The sequence below is a fragment of the Myripristis murdjan genome, chromosome 6 (assembly GCF_902150065.1).
Source record: "Myripristis murdjan chromosome 6, fMyrMur1.1, whole genome shotgun sequence".
In the NCBI taxonomy this organism is placed as follows: Eukaryota; Metazoa; Chordata; class Actinopteri; order Holocentriformes; family Holocentridae; genus Myripristis; species Myripristis murdjan.
In genome coordinates this window covers 26,897,292-26,915,508 of record NC_043985.1, presented here as the reverse complement: position 1 = coordinate 26,915,508, position 18,217 = coordinate 26,897,292, and the positions used below count along the sequence as shown (strand labels likewise).

The 18,217-nt window shown below is 41.2% G+C and overlaps 2 protein-coding genes across 2 annotated transcripts; one reads left to right on the top strand and one right to left on the bottom strand.

Annotated features, from left to right (window-relative positions):
- Window positions 1-235: 235 nt before the first annotated feature.
- On the bottom strand, window positions 236-10,882 carry cnot2 (CCR4-NOT transcription complex, subunit 2). The gene is made up of 15 exons (XM_030054113.1): window positions 10,781-10,882; window positions 9,143-9,271; window positions 8,969-9,041; window positions 8,535-8,682; window positions 8,152-8,334; window positions 6,876-6,955; window positions 6,231-6,356; window positions 5,882-6,006; window positions 5,642-5,759; window positions 5,129-5,285; window positions 4,917-4,978; window positions 3,801-3,850; window positions 3,580-3,680; window positions 3,115-3,259; window positions 236-1,732 (listed from the first exon to the last, which is right to left on the bottom strand). The coding sequence occupies exons 2-15, from the start codon at window positions 9,257-9,259 to the stop codon at window positions 1,646-1,648; spliced, it is 1,572 nt and encodes a 523-aa protein (XP_029909973.1). The 5' UTR covers window positions 9,260-9,271; window positions 10,781-10,882; the 3' UTR covers window positions 236-1,645.
- Window positions 10,883-14,265: 3,383 nt separating this feature from the next.
- On the top strand, window positions 14,266-15,105 carry lrrc10 (leucine rich repeat containing 10). The gene has a single exon (XM_030054242.1). The coding sequence runs from the start codon at window positions 14,269-14,271 to the stop codon at window positions 15,103-15,105; it is 837 nt and encodes a 278-aa protein (XP_029910102.1). The 5' UTR covers window positions 14,266-14,268.
- Window positions 15,106-18,217: the final 3,112 nt, after the last annotated feature.

Genomic DNA, 18,217 nt, shown 5'->3' with positions numbered 1-18,217 from the left:
CACGGCCGGACCCCTCCTCCTCCAGTGGGACGTGACACTGACATAAAGGTTATATCAATGTTGTATTAATGCCAGTTATGGCTGGTGGTAACTGATCACCTAATCTTAAAACATTTCATCATAGTGTGGCACAAATTTGCAGAGAATGTTTTCACAACAATGAATATTTCTGTAATGTGTGATCGATGTATACTTGGTAAGACCGTGGTGTTACAAGAGAAACAAGACACAGTGGTTCAGGAAAGCCTTTTCTGCTTTAATACAAAGAAAAGAAGCTTTTAACTTCAGAAAATACAAGATTGGTCTGGATTCTTTTTTTTCCCTCAATTAGTCAGTTTTCCTTTTACTATGAAATGCTGCTGTTAAAACAGCCTGGATTGAAATGTGTCCATCCTTTTGCTTTGGACTTGTTGAGACTTGTTCATTTGGGGATGATCTCCATAGTTATTTGCTGAGAATCAGGCCTTTCCTTGTATGACATTTTAATTTTGTATTATGTTGATGTATGTGACCGCAGCGCCGTGTAACACCCTGTCCAGCAGATCCAGAAATGTCCTGTGATATCCACATATTGCATCCATGCTCACCTCATAAAAACGAGGTACAAGGCAGGGCAAAATTTCTTCCAAAATAGATGTCATATATATATATATATACATATATATACACATACACACACATATATATATTTATACATATACATATATATGTGTATGTGTATATATATAGCAATCATATATACACATTCATACATACATATACTAATCCATGTGATGCCAAGAAACTAAAAAAATGTACACATTTATTACAAAATTGTAACAAAGACTGGAAAGTGTTTTGCTTGCTCTGGAGCAATGATGCTTAGCAGTTAGCCTCGGTGAGGACTTGTCCACTTACTGTGGAAACTAAAATAGTCTCTGACGTATGTCCATGTTTGACTCACAGAAACCACAGAAGAAAGACAGCAGGAGAAACAGAAAGAGCATGAGAGAGAAAGTGGTGGTGCTGTAGGTTCAGAAGACAGGAATTACAAAAAGTGGAAGGAAGAGGAAAAAACGTTGAGATGAAAAGGGATGCGTGTGGATAGGTTGTGTGTATTTTAAAAAAATATATAAGGGAGTGTTTTCACATAAAGCACAAACAAATTTTGTGTTCTTTTATTACTAAATATAGTGCAACAATAAACATTGCATTTCTTTCCCCCCTTTACTAGCTTCTGAGGATGGTGCTTTGTTAACTTTGCCTTCCTCGCCTTTCTCCTGTTCTCAACACTTGCTGGAAATATGAGGCATAACCCTTGTTCTGTCACTGTCAGTCCTCCTCCCCGGGACATAACAGGCTTCAGATTCAGAGACGTAAACATAACACAGACCCTGCTCAAAACAAAACAAAAAAAAAGAAAAAAAAAAAGAAAAAAAAAGTAGGAACATAAGGAATAAAAACAGAACAAGTGTTGGTGTTTTGGGCAGCATGTAATTTGGAAAGGCAGGGCAGTTTTGCTCCACCGTGTAGGGTGGCAACTCCCCCCCGCAGTCAAACAGCCAAATCATCGAGGAATAAAAACCAAGATGTCTGGACCACAGCGCCCTCCCTGGACGACAGGGTGGTGTGCAGGAACAGCTGTAGCCGTGGACTGGTCGGGGCCTCAGAAGGCCTGCTGGGCTGGGTTGTAGTTGAATGTTGTCGGCACGTGTGGCCTTTCTTCCAGCTTGTCATACTCCAGGTGAAATTCCTTAGAGAAGCAAACACAACTTTAACAAGACAGGAAAACTGTTACGCTACAAACAGCGGGAAAACACAAAGAGATAATTTATGAGACCTAAACATAAATGCTTATTGGAGATCACGTATTTGGTCGTGTGCGTCTGTCTGTATGCCACTCATAACAAACTACTAGGCCCATCAGCCTAATATTTTTTGTGCACAGATGTGACTGTATGATGACAAACCTCCAGTGGTTGCGGTGATTCAAAACCCTTGAAAAATTATTGTTTCTCTGCTCCATCTCTTCACTGCTCCCTAGCTCGCTTGACCACCACTGCTCTCTCCCTCTCTTTGAATACTATGGGGCCTATCAACCTTATATTCTTTTTATCCTATTGTGGCCACATTTGGTTAAAAAAAAAAAAAAAAAAAAAAAAAAAGACGTTCGCTGTCTTTTTGTGCATGTAGAGCATGTACCACGTATCAAGGCCTTACTGCAATGGCCCAGGTTCAAACCTGTGCCTGTGCCCTTTGCTGCATGTTCCCCTCTCTCTCCCCTGCCTTTCCTGTCTCTATTGTCACTATTAAATCAAGCAGAAATACACACACAAACACACACAAGTTCTGTCAGAAACCAATGGATGATATATTGCGTGTAATAAAGTGAAACCCATACAGAGAAAGAAAAAGCTAAACTCGAGAGGCCTTGGGAGTTGTAATTTATAATTTGAAAAGCATTTGACAACCCACCTGGCTGCTGAGTTTTGCTCAGCACACAAGGTAACCTACAGTCCAGAGAAAAGTCAGACAGGCCTACGTCTGGCGGAGATCTGCACTCTAGCAAGTATTGTGATATAAGACTAGATCTTATTTGGGATTTTGGATATCGCAGAATATCGTGATCTTACATGAGCATTGTCTTGTCCTGGTTTTAAAGGTTTTAAAAGAGATGACATTTTCTAAACTTATTAGACTGTTGTAGCTGTTTTATTATTAGCCTCTATGTGCTTGGGCATCATATCCACATTACTGATGACTGTTTATCAAAAATCTTATGAAAACACCAACAGTCATCGCTACAATACCGTCTCAATATCAATATTGAGATCCTTATTTTTGAAAGGAAAAGGTGTTAAACACATAATTACAAGAAAAACTGCCAATTCTCAAGGCTTATTTCAAGAAATAAACCAGCAATAAAGCCTTGGCAGGAAAGGCAATATGTGTTAAATTTAACTGTGTTTACGCCTGCAGCAGGGAGGCAACTATCTAGAGTATTCACAGGAACAGAGGAGACAAATCACAAACTAACTGGACAATTTTTTTCTTTGGGTAAAATTCATAGCTGTCGTCTCTCCCCTCATGCACAGTGTGAGCAGCGGCAGCAGACAGACAAAACCAAATGCTCACCTTGGCTACTTTCCTCCAGTTAAGACAATCAAAGAAGTAGTAGGTTCCCCTCTCGTAGGTGTTGGTCTTCAGTGTGGGCTCCATGCCAGGCGCCCTCGTGATCCAAACCCGCTCCTCCTTGTGGTACCGCCAGTCCCGGTTAAAGCTGTGAAGCAAAAAGATGAAAGAGGAAAAGAGTCGAGAGAAAGAAACTGACATTAAACTTCCACTGCAAGAAACCTCATGACTTGAAAGAGATCAAACGTCACTCTAAAAAAGGAAAAAGCTCCTGCCAGCCTGCCATGTGGATCAACAGCTGCCAATGAGAAGTTGATTTTTTTTCTCCATGTATTTATCCTAATCCTAATCTATGGTGACAGTAAAGGGGAAAAAAAACATTTTGCTGTGGTAACTTCATAAGAAAAACATACACTAACCTAGTGAGTTTAGACAGTAATGCAGGTTAAAAAACATAGCGTTACTCACAGCTCTACTGCTGCCAGAAGCTGTAGCAGGTCTCCACCATTCATGTAGTACAGGTAGAACAACAGGTCTTCACCATATCGAGCCAGTTTGATTGCAGCCAACTTGAGGAAGGGCAGAGAAGAACAGAAAATAGAGGATTCGTTTTGTACCTGTCGATTAAAATAACAATGTACACTCCTGGAACAGTACAAAACTATTTGTTATTCAGAAGACAAACTTACCTTGTCCCTTATGTGGATATTGGTTAAGTACTCAGAAGGAACATGGAAGTCTGAAAGACAGGAGGAAGGAGGCACAGAATGAAGTTAGGAATTGGAAATCGACTGTGACACTTGGAATCTAAGTTTATGCAAATGTAGGCAAAGCACAGGTGTGCACACCAACACTATTCACAACACTTAAATGATAACCCATCCCCAAAACCTACAGTCCTGTTAAGCTGGCCCCAGACTAAAGGATACTCAGGTACTCTGAGCTTTTAACCCCCAGTAGCCAACAAGAGTGAGCTGACCATGGATATAAACTAGGAAGCATCACCAACCGGACAGGACTTATGTTTCCCAAACAAGGTGGACAGCAGAGGAGGACGGGTTTGTGGAATTATGGCAACAGTGTGAGCGCTGTCTTGTGCCAGGCAAATCAAAACAGGACAAGGCAGGAGCTGGGCAGAAATCGGCCTTGGGCTTTGCATGCAACAGGTGAGTTAAAATGCTAGTGTTAACACAAAGTATCTGCAAAAGTTTAACATGTAAGTCTACGTTATGTGTGGTACAGAGAAATAAACGTCTTTGTAATCAGAAAATATTATACTATATCCTATGAAGTTACCCCAGCCCTTAGCAAAGACTGTTAAAATGAGGAGCTGTTACACAATAAAGCCTCATGCACTTACAGTAATCAAAGAGGGCCTTGTCAGAATAAAGCTCAAATATGATTACCAACCATACTGCTGCCAACACCACACTGCTTTGCAATCAATTTGTGCCTGAACTGCTTAGCGAACCAACGCAGATGAACAGAATCTTAAAGTAGCTGGCAATGTAAGCTGGAATGCCACACAACTGTGGACAACACGTTTTAAATCAAACTGCCACGCATCTATTTCTGGCAAACTGAACTAACTGGCTATTGAAGGTGTCCCTTCTTGGAATCAACTGCAAACCTTTTTACACGACAAAAGTCCATTCAAATTTGTCCAGCTGTCCCTTGTAACTGTGCAGTGAGATGAGGAGACTTGAACCACGCCCTATAACCCCCTCCACACTGCTGACCATTGCCCCAAAAATGTCTTCAAACATGGTGTATCACGCTCCACCACTTACAAGTTAATGTCTTACCAATGTCTTGAGGTCGACAAGGTGCTGAGGCCCAAGGAGAAGCAAACTTGGGGTACAAGTTTCTGTCAGGACAGAAAGTTGCATTAAGTGCAAAGAACCCCAAAATGCCTTAAAGAAGGTGAGTATCTCCATTGAACTACACTGATCATGATAGAATATAGACATTTTTTTTATTTCACAACACAACAGCCGGGGTAGGGTGGTGATCTTACTCAGGGGAGTTAAGGTTGAGTCCCAGTGTTGTGAGGTCACTTCCCAGTGCCAGATGGACCATGCCGGGGTCAGTCTCTGCCGCCCGGATAAACGTCAGCAGTCCAATCATCCCAAATTGGTCTGTCACCATTCCCGAGGGAATGTTCGTCACCCGACCTGCAGGGAGAGGGACAAACCAGAGTTCACCAGCTAAAAGTAAGAAAACAGATCTACATACTTACTGCCAATACATTATCTTCATATTTCTAAACCATTACTGAAGTTCACGCTGGAGTGCAAGCCCAGTATTGTTTTTCAATAAGTGATGGTCATAAAAACACATTCAGAAACATGACGGTGTACACCATGTAGAACATGTTCTTTTAGTTTCCTCACTGTAGCCTATCCAGTAATTACCTAAACCACAATGCAGGGTATATAAATGTCCACAGAGCCTGACTCACCCAAGTTGTGCGACTAAGAAGGGATGTTTCAATGGAATTGGAGCAATACGATTGGCTAAGAGCTCTCACCATCGGGCAACACCTGGATCCCTTTCTTCTGGTTGTTGTTCTGTGCTGAGGCCGTCTTGTCTCCAGGAAACTTGGGCCCGTCCGCACTGGATGTGCTCTTGCCTGTGGTGTTCAAGTTCTAAGGGAAGCCAACGAAAGAGATAACAGGTTTAAACACAGAGGAGATAAGAAAATGCATAAACACATCACAAGAGCACATTCCCAGGTTGTGCTGTAGAGCTCACGGAGCCTCCCACTTACAGTTTTGCTGTCATCGTTGCTCAACGTGGGGTCCTTGTAGTTGGGACCAGGCAGTGCAGGGAAGTCCTCATTATGGATGGAGAAGTCCTGCGTCTGTTCAGTTGATGGCTTCGTCACCATGCCAACTTTCACAGACAGGTGGTGAAGACGGTGAAGAGATGAGATGTTATTTTAAAGAGCATTTTAAGCAGTGACTCACAACCAAATGGAAACTAAAATGTGCATTTAAACATGGCCTTGTGAAGCATTACGAATCATATACAAAAGTTGATTGACCTTTTCCAGGAGCGCCTAGTGCCTATTATTCAGTCTGTGAAAGTGAGAGATTTTCTCCCACCTAAGGCCCTACCATAAGGAGCTCTTCCAGCCAGCGGGTTGAGCAGTGGTGTTGGGTTTCCAGTCCCTTCTCTCCGACTTCTGTCCGCTAACGCAGGGAAGTCTGACAGATCCAATCCCGTTACGTTTTCACTCCCATCTGTGACAGGAGCAAGGACAAAGACTTTAAATACGGCTCACTCATACAATAATGTAGCAATAGCTGATGTGATAACAGTAACGATTTACATGATAAAATGACAAAGCAAGTGCCATAACTTGCATAGTAACTGGACAAAACAAAACATGTAACTTAGCAGTTGTACAGCAGGTATTCATCGTTAATTTCACAGTAGTCAAAGGTAAACAAAAAAAACTTTTCTTGTACCATACTTCAGTTCATAACCCTAACCCTAGCCTTTAAGATAATTTATCAATCATTATATTTTTCACAGGTCTGGCAACAGTAACAGCAAGAGAAGATATGCTCATTTGCTTTCAGCTCCTGTAATGGAAAACACTTATTGTAGCTGCTATAAAAGACAGAAGACAGAACCACAACTCGGGAAAGTCTGTGTCGTGGTTTCCGCCTGGGTTTCATGAGTCACCCACCCCCACCCCTCCTTGTTATTACGGTGCTGTTAACCCAAGAGTTAGGATTTTGGTGAAACATACTAACCTGTGCCATTGAAGATGTTGCTTGATATGGAGTTGTTCATTCCAAAAGCCTGATTACGATTCATCCCAAATCCTGACATGCTGAAGAGACAGGGGAGACCACCGGTTATAAAAAGAAGTTATCAACAACATTTATACCTGTCTGTCAGCATTATGTGTTCTGACACAGAACTAAATTCTGTACCACGGGCAATGAAGAATTATCTAATCTAACATAGCACAATACAGAAAAATATGTGCCTTGGATTATTTACAAGAGACCAAGTAAGAAACCTGAGAAAACATTGTATGATTGTTAGAGAGTAACATAATAAAAAGCAGCCAGGGAACAGGGGAAACTGTGGTTTAATCATGGCTTTCACTGTAAATCACCCAAGCTTAACTGTATCTGTACTATTTGCAGACTTTGTACAATCTTAGGCATGAGCTGGTGAAACTTTTATGCTAACTGGGTAGTCTGTGATCAAAATCTGCAGTCAAAGCAGCCAGCTTGGTCAGCAGCTGAACGACTAGCTGTCTTCATTCACTCGCTAATTAAATTCCAACCTCAGTCTTGAGAGTTGCTTTGTCAATGCATGTAATGAAATAACTGTTTTAACTGCTCAGCATTTTTTTTCTAATTATTATTATTATGGTGAGGACAGAAAGTGTCGTGCTGTCTGTTGTAAACATGTGGCCACGGAAAGCCCTTTGAGGCTGTAAACAATGCTACTGGGCTCTAAATAAACCTAAACCTAAACTTGGTGAAGTTTCATTCTTGCTCTGTGCCCTGAGCAAGAAACAAAAACAGTGACATTAGAAAAGCCAGGCTTACATGTAAACAGCAGTTATGCTACTGACAGATGCATAAAAATCCTAACACTGTCCTTCAGCAAAAAGGGAAAGAAAATCATATTGCTCTCTGGTGGCTGTACTCAGAAATCACTAAGAAAAGGTGTGACTGTTTCACTGGAAATATATATAAAAATTCATTACACAGTTAAATGGTTACATTTAACATGACACTGATCCGTTTTCCATAAATACAATCTTGATCATTTTTCTGCACTTAAGATGAGGTAGCATTACATACATATCTATAATATTATTTCGATTTGACAATGAGAAGAAAAAGACTAGAGTCTGCACACTGCAAGATGATTGCAAGGCTTGTGAATACAAGCACAAACTTTGTGTCAGTGGCTCAAACCACAGAGAAAACAATCGACTGACTAGAAAATCATATCATAGGGTCAGCAGGAGTGAATGTGGGTATCAGTTACTCCCGGTGGCTCTACCTGTTGATGGTGAAGGGCTGGCGCGCTGGCTGCTGTTTGGGCATACAGATAATGCTGGGCGAGCTGCGGTTGGGGCTGCCCAGCCCAGAACTGCCCATGCTGTTGGTCCTGCCGCTCATTCCGATGCCTTGACCGACCTGAGAGTGGTTCAGCATGTTCCTCGAGTTCATCGGCAAGGTCCCCCTATCAAGACATGGCCGAGTTTAATTTAGTGGATGTAGGATGTGGCTCATGTCAAGTGAAGTGGCATTTCCATCAAGTACTAGTTACAAATGTTAACTACAGAGATACCATACAAGCAAGCTGTATCCATACATGATGCCAAACACTTACACATGCACACTCGCAGACAAACATGCAAATCCACACACTCTGATACACACCTGCTTGGTGACGGAGGGGTATGAAGGGACATGGTGGGCACCCCCGTTGTGGGAGTGATATGACTTGGTAGCTGGGTGCCTTGTGTTAAATTGCGATTTAACTGAGGCGTATTGTTACCCATGCCCCTTATTGAGAAGCCGAGTGCACCTACAGAAAGAGAACAGGGGAAGAGGGGAAGACAAAAACACCCAAAATACAGTCAGATAAACCAGAGACAACTCTTCTGCTTTCAGTCAAAAAAAAAAAAAAAAAAAAAAAAAAAAAGTGACAAGCCAAAATGACAAAAATGACAGCCAGGCATACTGTACAGCCATAATGTACAGCTCCTCTGAACTAAACTGCATTTCCACACACAATGCTTGAGCATGAGACATTTACACAAAAAAAATTGATAATATAAGTGTAAAGAAACTTTGAAGCTTTTTAGGCTTACTTTGTGGGCCGTACAAACTTGCACCAAGCTGCGACAGCTGACCTGACGATGATGGTGAAGGAGACGACAGCATCTGTGGGAAAACAGACAGAGCACAGTGAGATAACCGAGTTCTCCTCTGTGCACCAGTGGGAGAACGAAAGAAGGATGTAGGGATGAGGGAACAGAACTCACGTCCTTTTCCGACCGATGTGTGAACATCGACGGTTGGCTGTAGTACATACTCTCATCAGGAAAGTCGTTATCGACTACCTCGACAAACTCCACAAATTTCTTTCTAGAACCGAACATGCCTTTCGTCACCTGGGAAGAGAGAACACAGCTGCTGTCAAAGAGGTGCTGTTGTCCAACTAATTATGGGGGGTAATTAGTGAAAGGAAAGGGACTGACGAGCTGGATTAACCATTACAGTTTTTGACTGCACATACTGATTCTCCATCACTGTTTCCTCTGTATTCATTTAGCAGTGATGCACCATCACACCATGAATAAACACTATACTTTAGCTGCTATTCTCTATAACCTCAGTAAGTAAGCTGTAGCCCTGATGTTTTAGAAATACTGATTAGGATTACAACGTTTTTTTAGCACTGAAACCTGAAACATAACACAGATGCAAGCAGTGACAGATATGAACAAAACTAACATCTCCCAAAGCACCACTGCTGCATAAATGAACCAGAGGAAACACCTATTCTATGCCAAAACAACATGTTCTAACCTGCTCACAGATTATAACTTTACCAGCCATGTGATGTCAAATAAAGTTAACCAGCAAAGTACAGGAATACATCTGCTGACAAGACAGCTGACTTGTTTCTTGCTCAGTTTGTATGACAGCATTGCATCTAGTCTGGAGCAAGGTTATTATATTTAACTAAAAGTAAAACTAAGTGTGGAAAAAAAAAAAAAAAAAAAAAAACATTTTAGCTGGTTAAAATAAAAATAAAAATGACAAAGTCTTGAGTCGGTTTGGTCAGAGGTGTCCACACAGCAGGCGTGAGGAGGCGGTGCTGCTCATGCTTCCTGGGACCGGGACCGGGACCGGGACCACTGCCTGCACAAACTGTCTGCTTTCTAACACCTACACTGAACTTCTTACATCTAAACCCTGACACACACCGTCCATATATAATAAGTACCTTCAGTTACAATAAAACTAACACTGCAGCTAAGAAACACTCAACTAAAACAAGCAACCCGCTGTGGAAACTAAGTGAAAGTAAAAGCTGGATTCAAAACAAACTCTGAAAATGACATAAGAAATGAAAAAACTAATGGAGAAATACAAAAGTAAAATAAGTGCTAGTCTGAGGCTGGCAACAGTTTGTGAGGATGGCAGCGCTAACGGGCTAACAGGTTAGTTAGTTGGTTGGTTAGCCAGCGGAGCGGCTAGGCTAACGTTAGCAGCCCGGGGATGATGCTCCGTTAGCGGACTAAGCCGACACGGAGCTGCTAACCTCGGCTACCTGACGTCCGCGACAACCGCTGCCTACCAGCTGGTTTTCACAGGTTAAACTCCACGGGGTCCTAGCTAAGAGCAGCAGCCTGCAACCCGGGCCCTCTTTGCCTGTGTCTATCCTCAGTCAGCTGTCCGCTTTTCGCCTCAGTTTTCGCTCCGTTTGCGGGCAGCAGCAGCCGGATCCGGGCGCAGAGACGGTTGGGATTCAAATCCATGAACCCGTCCGAGTCCAAAACAAAGCAAACGGCGACATCCGAGGAGATAAGTGTTCAACGCTATGGGATTAAATTTGGACCGAGCCGTTTTAATCTGACACAAGAAAAACAAACAAACAAAAAAAAAATCCTCACCGCATCAATTTCCCTTCTCTGCTGTAGATCCAAGATGGCTGTGTGTATTCTCAGTCGAGAGGAGAATGACCTTTACCCTCTGACCTCACAGCCCGCTGACTACTTCCGTACACAAAGTCAACACTTTTCTCTTGTTTATTTATTTATTTAATTTTTTTCCTTCATTTGCTTCAGTTCAGGTCATGCACATGAACTATACATGATACATCTATTTTTCATTAGAAGCGATTCTGTAACTATACTTCAATATAAAATAAATATAAAAATGAATTATAATAAACAACAAATAACAAAATGTGGGACAAAGCAAACAAACAAACAAACAAACAAAAACCTTAAGGGTCTACGAAGTTACCTGAATACATTTGAAATGTCCAAGTGATTTAATAATTTTGCAGATTTTGTGATTTCTGAGTTTAAAAGCTTCAGTTGAAGTCAGATATGTTTTAAAAATGGAGTCTTTAAAAATGTAAAAGGAAATGATTTTTTTTTTAAGCCAAATCATCTTGTGCTTATTTTTTTTTAGCCAAAATAATAACAATCAAATTAATTATGTAAGATTCATCTGTGAAAAATGAGAATTATAGCAGTTACTATGAAATCTTTAACTGAAATTTTCTGAGAAATTATTCTGTAAAAAAAAAAAAAAAAGTACTATGAAAATAATCTACATGTTCAAGTTTCCACCCTCAAAATCACTATAATAATTCACAAATATTATAGACAGTATAAAATAAAAATAGCTCTTTGTGTATTAATACATGTGTGGTATCTGTGTGTATTGTGGAAAATTATTTTATCAAAGTATGAAGTTATTCAGACAGCAGCTGTGATATGTATGATGTAGTTGATGATGTATTCATAGAATTAAAAATACATTATTAGAGATATATTTTAGTACAGGGCACAGATCCAAGGCACAGTTATATGAATCAAATGTTAATTAAGAAGTTTCAGTGGTGTAAAAGCTTCATATCGACTGTAAAAACAAACTTTGCAGGGGGGATCTTGATCTCGGCTCCGCAATGATGATGAAAGGTGATAAAAGCAGGAGAAAGACAGATTTTGAATCAGCTGGGTGACTGAGGAGACACAATAAACCACTTTGCTGCATCAGATTGTGAGTTCACTCTGATTTATTCCACACAGTGACTGGAGAGGTAAAAGGACGAGGCCTGTTGCTCATCACACAGTGAGAGTGTCCTGTGTGTTTAAGCTCAACACGCTGCGGCTCTGAGCTCTGACAGGTTTATTTGAACTGGTTTGTGAGTCCTGTTTCTGAGGCACAGCATGCTGTACGCCTTGGGATCAGGGTTAATGTGACACTGAGTGTACCGGCCTGTATGATATATGGGCCTATAACTCTTCCTGCTTCCTGTATCTACAGATGCTCCAAGAAATAAGCGATAGTGGCCTTAATTATAGCAATCACAAGGTTATTTTGCTGTGCTCGGTCTGAGCTGCACCATCGCCTGTCAGGGGCCCCCAGACCATCAGGGGATGAAGAGCAGGACTAAAAACAGCGTGTCAGTGAGAAGAGACAGGAGAGGGGGGAGCCAGCGCCCCCCTCTGATAAGGAAAAGGAAATTCCTTCCCAGTTTTATCTGGTTGGAAAATAACCCCGAGCCCTGATGAAGGCCCAGGAGATAGCACACCTCAGCCTGCCAGCAGTGATATGCCACCTCTCACACCTCACAAACAGAGTACTACAAAATGACACACGGGTGGAAAGTGACCTTCTCCTCAGAAAACTATGCCTCTCAGACGGGAGCGTTTGGATTTTAGGGAACTTTGTGCTTCGAGAGCGGCTCGCACCGTGTGAGTCTCAGGTTCAAACCCACAATGCGCGCCGGGTCCATGTGCAAGTGGCTCACACAGGCAGTGGTGCAGAGAAAATGCAGACCTACCCTGCCGTGTGTGCTGTCGTCTTTTTATTCTATTTTATTTTATTTTATTATTTTTTTTTATTGTTTTTATTTTATTTATTTATTATTGCTTTTATTCTTGTAAATGTAGTATTTATTAATTAATTAATTCGTTTATTTATTTATGTACTCTTATATTATAATTATTATTACCGTATTAGTAGGTACTGATAGTGGTAGTAATGTTGAATTTTTTGTCCTACCTCTCATCTGTTTTACCGTCTTTATCTTTCAACATCTCTCTGTTTTCCTCTCTACGGTATTTTACATCTTTTGTTTTCCTGTTTCTACCTTAAATCTGGATTTTACCTCCCTTTAGTATCGCTCTTGTTTGGCCTTTCCGTACAGCTCTCTGTTGTTATTTTTGTTTTCTGATTATTTTGCTTTGGCTCTGTCTGCTAAAGCACTTTGTAAACTCTGCACTTACAGGTGCTATATGATTAAAGACCATGATTGTTATTTTCAGTCACAGTTATTGTTCTTATTATTACTCCTACACAAAGCAATAAGCACTTGAAATTGTTTGTTGCAAAAACTTGAATAAAAACGTGTCACTTCATTTCCCACGGCCTGCAGCAAACGTTTCAAGCCAGCTGATGGTTTAAAAAGCAAAACACCTGCAGGCTCAAAGCGTGGACAGAGCCCTGCTGCACACGTAGATCCATCCTGAAGATTATTCAGAAGTGGAGATCCACTTTTTTTTTGGCTTGGAGGCACAGACTCGGCGCTGCGTCTGGGCCGTCTGTGCTGAATGCAGATGACCTTCGCTACACTTTCATCACAAAGCACCTCTTATGCTTATCCACTGTGAAACCAGCACCCCTTCCCCTCCCACCCTCCCTCTCTCTCTCTCGCTCTCTCTCTTTCTCCCTCCCTCTCTCTCTCTCCCACCTCTGTCATGTCTGAGAAGAAGGGGGAAAGTCATTAGGTACAAATGGGGAGGAGAGAGCAGCCAGTGGTTGCTGTCACTTGAGAATCGGGGCAAAGCAGGGCAGAGCCGCTGAGAGACAGTGACAGAACTGCACAAGGGACTATCCAGCGAGGGAATACAAGATGTCCTCTCCTCATTAACTTAGATAAACAAATTGCAAACAAAAAATACTTTGGATGAAGCTGGAGATCACGGACAACATAGGCAGGCCGTGAAAAGTAGGTCTTTTCCAATTGTAACAATGAAAATAGTTTAATTAATCATGCTTTGTATTTCCTTCTTGACCGCTGGCATTGCTTGTGTACCAACTCTCTTGTCATTACAGTGAGGTGCTTTGAAAAGACTTGTTTGTATTGCTTTTATCAAATTAATTCAGTGTAATAACCATGTAATTACTGTACATCCTGTATTACATTGTCGTACACGCTGCATTACTCAGTTTTATATTGTTACATTGTATTACTTGTGTTATTTCTGCACAGTATGAATATCAACAACTTCAAATGGGCGGTGGAAGAGAGTTTATGGGAAGCTATGCAATTTAGTTTATGGCACCAGCAGTCTTCCTCAGTGCAGCCCCATTGTGGTATTTAATTGATGTGGAGGTGACCATCAGAGAGTGAGCGAGCGAGATGGGGAACGCCATGCGAGGAGTCGTTGCCCTCATCCCGTCAGAGCGATGTCAGCGCTTCTTAGTGGGAGACCTGAAGGAAATGCCTCTTGATCGGACCCTAGACCTGAGCAGCCGACAGCTGCGTCGACTGCCCACCGCCGCCTGCGCCTTTGATGAGCTGGTGAAGCTCTACCTGAGTGACAACAACCTCAGCAGTTTGCCAGCTGAGTTGCAGAGACTGCAGAAGCTGCAGCTCCTGGCCCTTGACTTCAACTGCTTTGAAGAACTGCCTGCTGTGGTCTGCAGATTACCCCAACTCACCATCCTGTACCTGGGTAACAACAGGCTTTACTGCCTCCCCCGAGAGCTCAGAGAGCTGAAGGAGCTGAACACTCTGTGGCTGGAGACAAACTGCTTCACTGAGTTCCCCAATGTGGTTTGTGAGCTCCCCAACCTCAAGACCCTGCACCTTGGCTATAACCAGATACGGAGTTTACCCAAGGAACTGGGAGGGCTGGAGGAGCTGCGGAGTATCTGGCTCGCTGGGAACCAGCTGGCAGAGTTCCCATCAGTGCTGCTGGAAATGCATTTTCTCGCTGTTATCGACGTGGACCGGAACAAGATCCGTCACTTTCCAGGTTTGTCCCACATGCAGGGGTTGAAACTAGTCATCTATGACCATAACCCCTGTGTCAACGCCCCGGTGGTGGGCGAGGGAGTCAGAAAGGTTGGGCGTTGGGCCGACAGCCCAGAGGACGAGCCGGATGATGATGGGTCAAAAACCTCGAGCGATGCTGCAGCCGAGGTTAAGGATGTTCTCCCTGAGGAGAAAATTCAGGGTCAAGGAACAAACTGACCTTCAGCCATGACAAGGTCTGCCAAAACAGGACGCCACTCAAGTGGTACACTTAGTGCAGAGCAGCCATTGTCTGAGGACGTTACACAGCAGCCTGATGGCACTGGGTCCATATAAGGTAAACTCACTGATGAGGACTGAAACATAAAATACAAAAGGAATAAGCACTTAAAATTGTTTGTTTGTCACAAAAAGCTGAACAGCATGAAAAAGGCAAGATAGATCGTGTATTGGCATTATCACAAATAAAATACATGTTGACAGTGGAAATAAACACAAATGACTGTTTCCTTTCTCATTTTATTTATGAAACTATGTGGCCTTCCAGATGCACAGTAACATCTTATTGCCAGTAACATGTTAAACTGCTGATCTTTTTCACGGTCATCTTAGAAACAGTTCCCCAAGTCTAACTACAGCTCATTTTCTGAACTGGTTCAGATTAATTTTGAAATGTTTAAACCTATGTTGCATGTATGGAATATTTAATGGAAAAACAGCACACCTGTGGGATCACAACAATACTGGCAAACATATATTTTTATTTGATTAACATCCGATCCAAAACCCTGTGCATAATTTTGCACAGGGTTTTGGATCATATTGGATGTTAGAGTGGATGTTTATTTGCAGGGAAATTACATGGAAAGAAATTCTGCAGATTTATTGAGAGGATGGTCCGAGACAAACCTTATGTCACAGAAACACAACTAAATAAGCATTAATTCCACAACAGGGCATTAACTCAAAAGTTAAGTGTGACCTCAGCGTAAGAGAAAATAATTCATATTCAGAGTTCTTGGTGGAGCAGATTCTGAGATAATATCTGCACCTGCTGAGGCTAAATACAGTGAGGTTTTAATACAAATGATGGATGGCTGGAGTCAATTAGTGCACTCCTTATCCAGACCAATGCATAATTCATCTGATAGATTGGGGTTGTGGCTTTAAATAAGGACCGCTAATGGGCTGTAATATCATCGCCAAAAGGTTCAGATTTGAGGCAGATTATAAAACATGACCTCAATAACACAAATAAAGGAGCATCCAACGTCTGCGCTCTGCCATGCATCGTACTGTAAACAAGATCTCTACATTAATTTGGCATGTTGCATCTCTTTGAAAAAAAAAACCCTGTGAAAACACTGATTTTAAATCTCCTGCACACCAGCCCTTTTACATACGTGTAAAAATCTGTTACTAGCAGCACAAACACAAACTGGAGTTTTTCTAGGCTTTATTCCACAGGCTTGACGTCCATTTTGTTTTCAAAGATCATCAGTGGTCATCAGTCATTCAATAATATCACAACATGTCACAAAAATTGAGCTGAAACACTACAGGCCAATTCTCAAGATGCAGGAGGCGATGAAACAAAAGGGACTGTCTTTGGTTTGTGATTTATATCTGGATTTTAAAGACGTGAATGGTTTTGTGAGCTTTGTAAACAAATAAAACTTCACCTCTGTGGGAGGCACAAAAACACGTCTACACTGTACAAAACTCTGTTCACAGTACTTTGAATTATGTTAAAACACATAAATTTCTGATTAAGATCATTCTTGAAAATGACAGTGATGCTCCAATGAGCTTTCTTACTATTTCACAATCCTCTAACATGACTGATCAGTAAGCAGGACTGCAGGTTTTCTTGATTTGTTGTTGATGAATTTTACCTGGATTTTTCCGGTTGTAATTTCTAATCTTGGCATTGTGCTCACCTTTCATGTGCAACAGACTCACATTTTGAACTCATATTAAACCAGATTATCACCAATCTCTTTTTTGTTTTTTTGTTTTTTTTTTAAAAATCTTTTTCACCTACTATTAATCTGTGCTTACATTGTCTCAACATGTCAAAAATTGCCTCTAATTTTTTTGAAATGATAATTCATGTTGAATTAGGTGAAACAATGTCAAATCTGAACTTCCTGGTGGCACCAGCAGTGCCGTCCCATATTCAATGTCAGCCCTGAAAAAACTGCACAGACCTGGCAACTGTCACAACAACAAGAGTATCTGTGCGCCCAGATAAATACACACTGTAATATGTAGGACTAGTTAGGAAGAATGACTACCTACAAGCTAATGATTGTGCCTAAAAAAGATTTCTTTTTCTATATTTGTGATTTAATGAATAAAGGTGTGAATTATTTCTTGTTTTTTCTTTGGATCCCCATTAGATGTTGGAGATGCAACAATGTGAACATCTCAGTTCTCAGTTCAAGTGAGCCCACATCCACGTCACACACACACACACATTCACAAACTAATATGACTCATTAGACACAGTCATGCCCCACATTTTGTTGGAGAGTTGTCATACTACAAAAGTGAATTATACAACAAACATAAATCATTCTTAAAGTTGAGTATCGTGCTCTCTTTACATTTTGAAAACACCACACGTAACAAGGCCTTCTTCATGTTTCATATCTGTTTGTCTATTTTGAAAATCCTGGAACAATTAGTCTTAATTATGGAGAGCTTTAATTTTCCAGCTTTAAGCCGCCATGCCCCTCCTCCCAGTTTACTGTTCAACTGGCTACCCTTTAGAAATGTCTTTATAATACTTAAAAAAACAAAATGACATATTCTGAGACAGCACATTTTGCTCATCTACACATTATCCAAAATCAAGTGAAAAGGCTGAAATGGTACTTTGTAAAATCAGCTTTTCAATGTGGTAAATGGCCAAATCCCATAGAGCATGCACATTACCTTTGTCCAATGAGGTGGTACACCATGTACAAGATTTATTTTCACACCAGAACACTGAATATGCTCCTTTTCGAAATTAATCAGCAATGAAAATATCTATACATGTACAGTATTTGACATTCTCTGTTTTGCGTTTAACATACTCAAAAGCAACAAACACCACACCAGTTTGCTGGAACACACAGTATATGATTATTTCTGCAGTAACTTCATACTGTGCAACAAACACAACACTAACTGATTCAGCACATGCTTTAAAATCTGTATGCTCGCATGAGAAATGTCAGAAATGTCTTCTAAAATGTTATTTCTTTCATAAGCTGATTGTTATTTGGCAGGTAGAAACTCTCACAAGACAATAAAAAAGAAATAAAAAAGGAAGAGAGATGCG

Excerpts from the sequence above, each read along its gene's own strand:
- cnot2 (XM_030054113.1), bottom strand. The coding sequence starts at position 9,259 with ATGTTCGGTTCTAGAAAGAAATTTGTGGAGTTTGTCGAGGTAGTCGAT. Across the intron at positions 8,335-8,534 it reads ACCCCTCCGTCACCAAGCAG|GGGGACCTTGCCGATGAACT; the intron begins GTGTGTATCAGA and ends ATGTCTTGATAG. Across the intron at positions 3,681-3,800 it reads ATATCCACATAAGGGACAAG|TTGGCTGCAATCAAACTGGC; the intron begins GTAAGTTTGTCT and ends CCCTTCCTCAAG.
- lrrc10 (XM_030054242.1), top strand. The coding sequence starts at position 14,269 with ATGGGGAACGCCATGCGAGGAGTCGTTGCCCTCATCCCGTCAGAGCGA.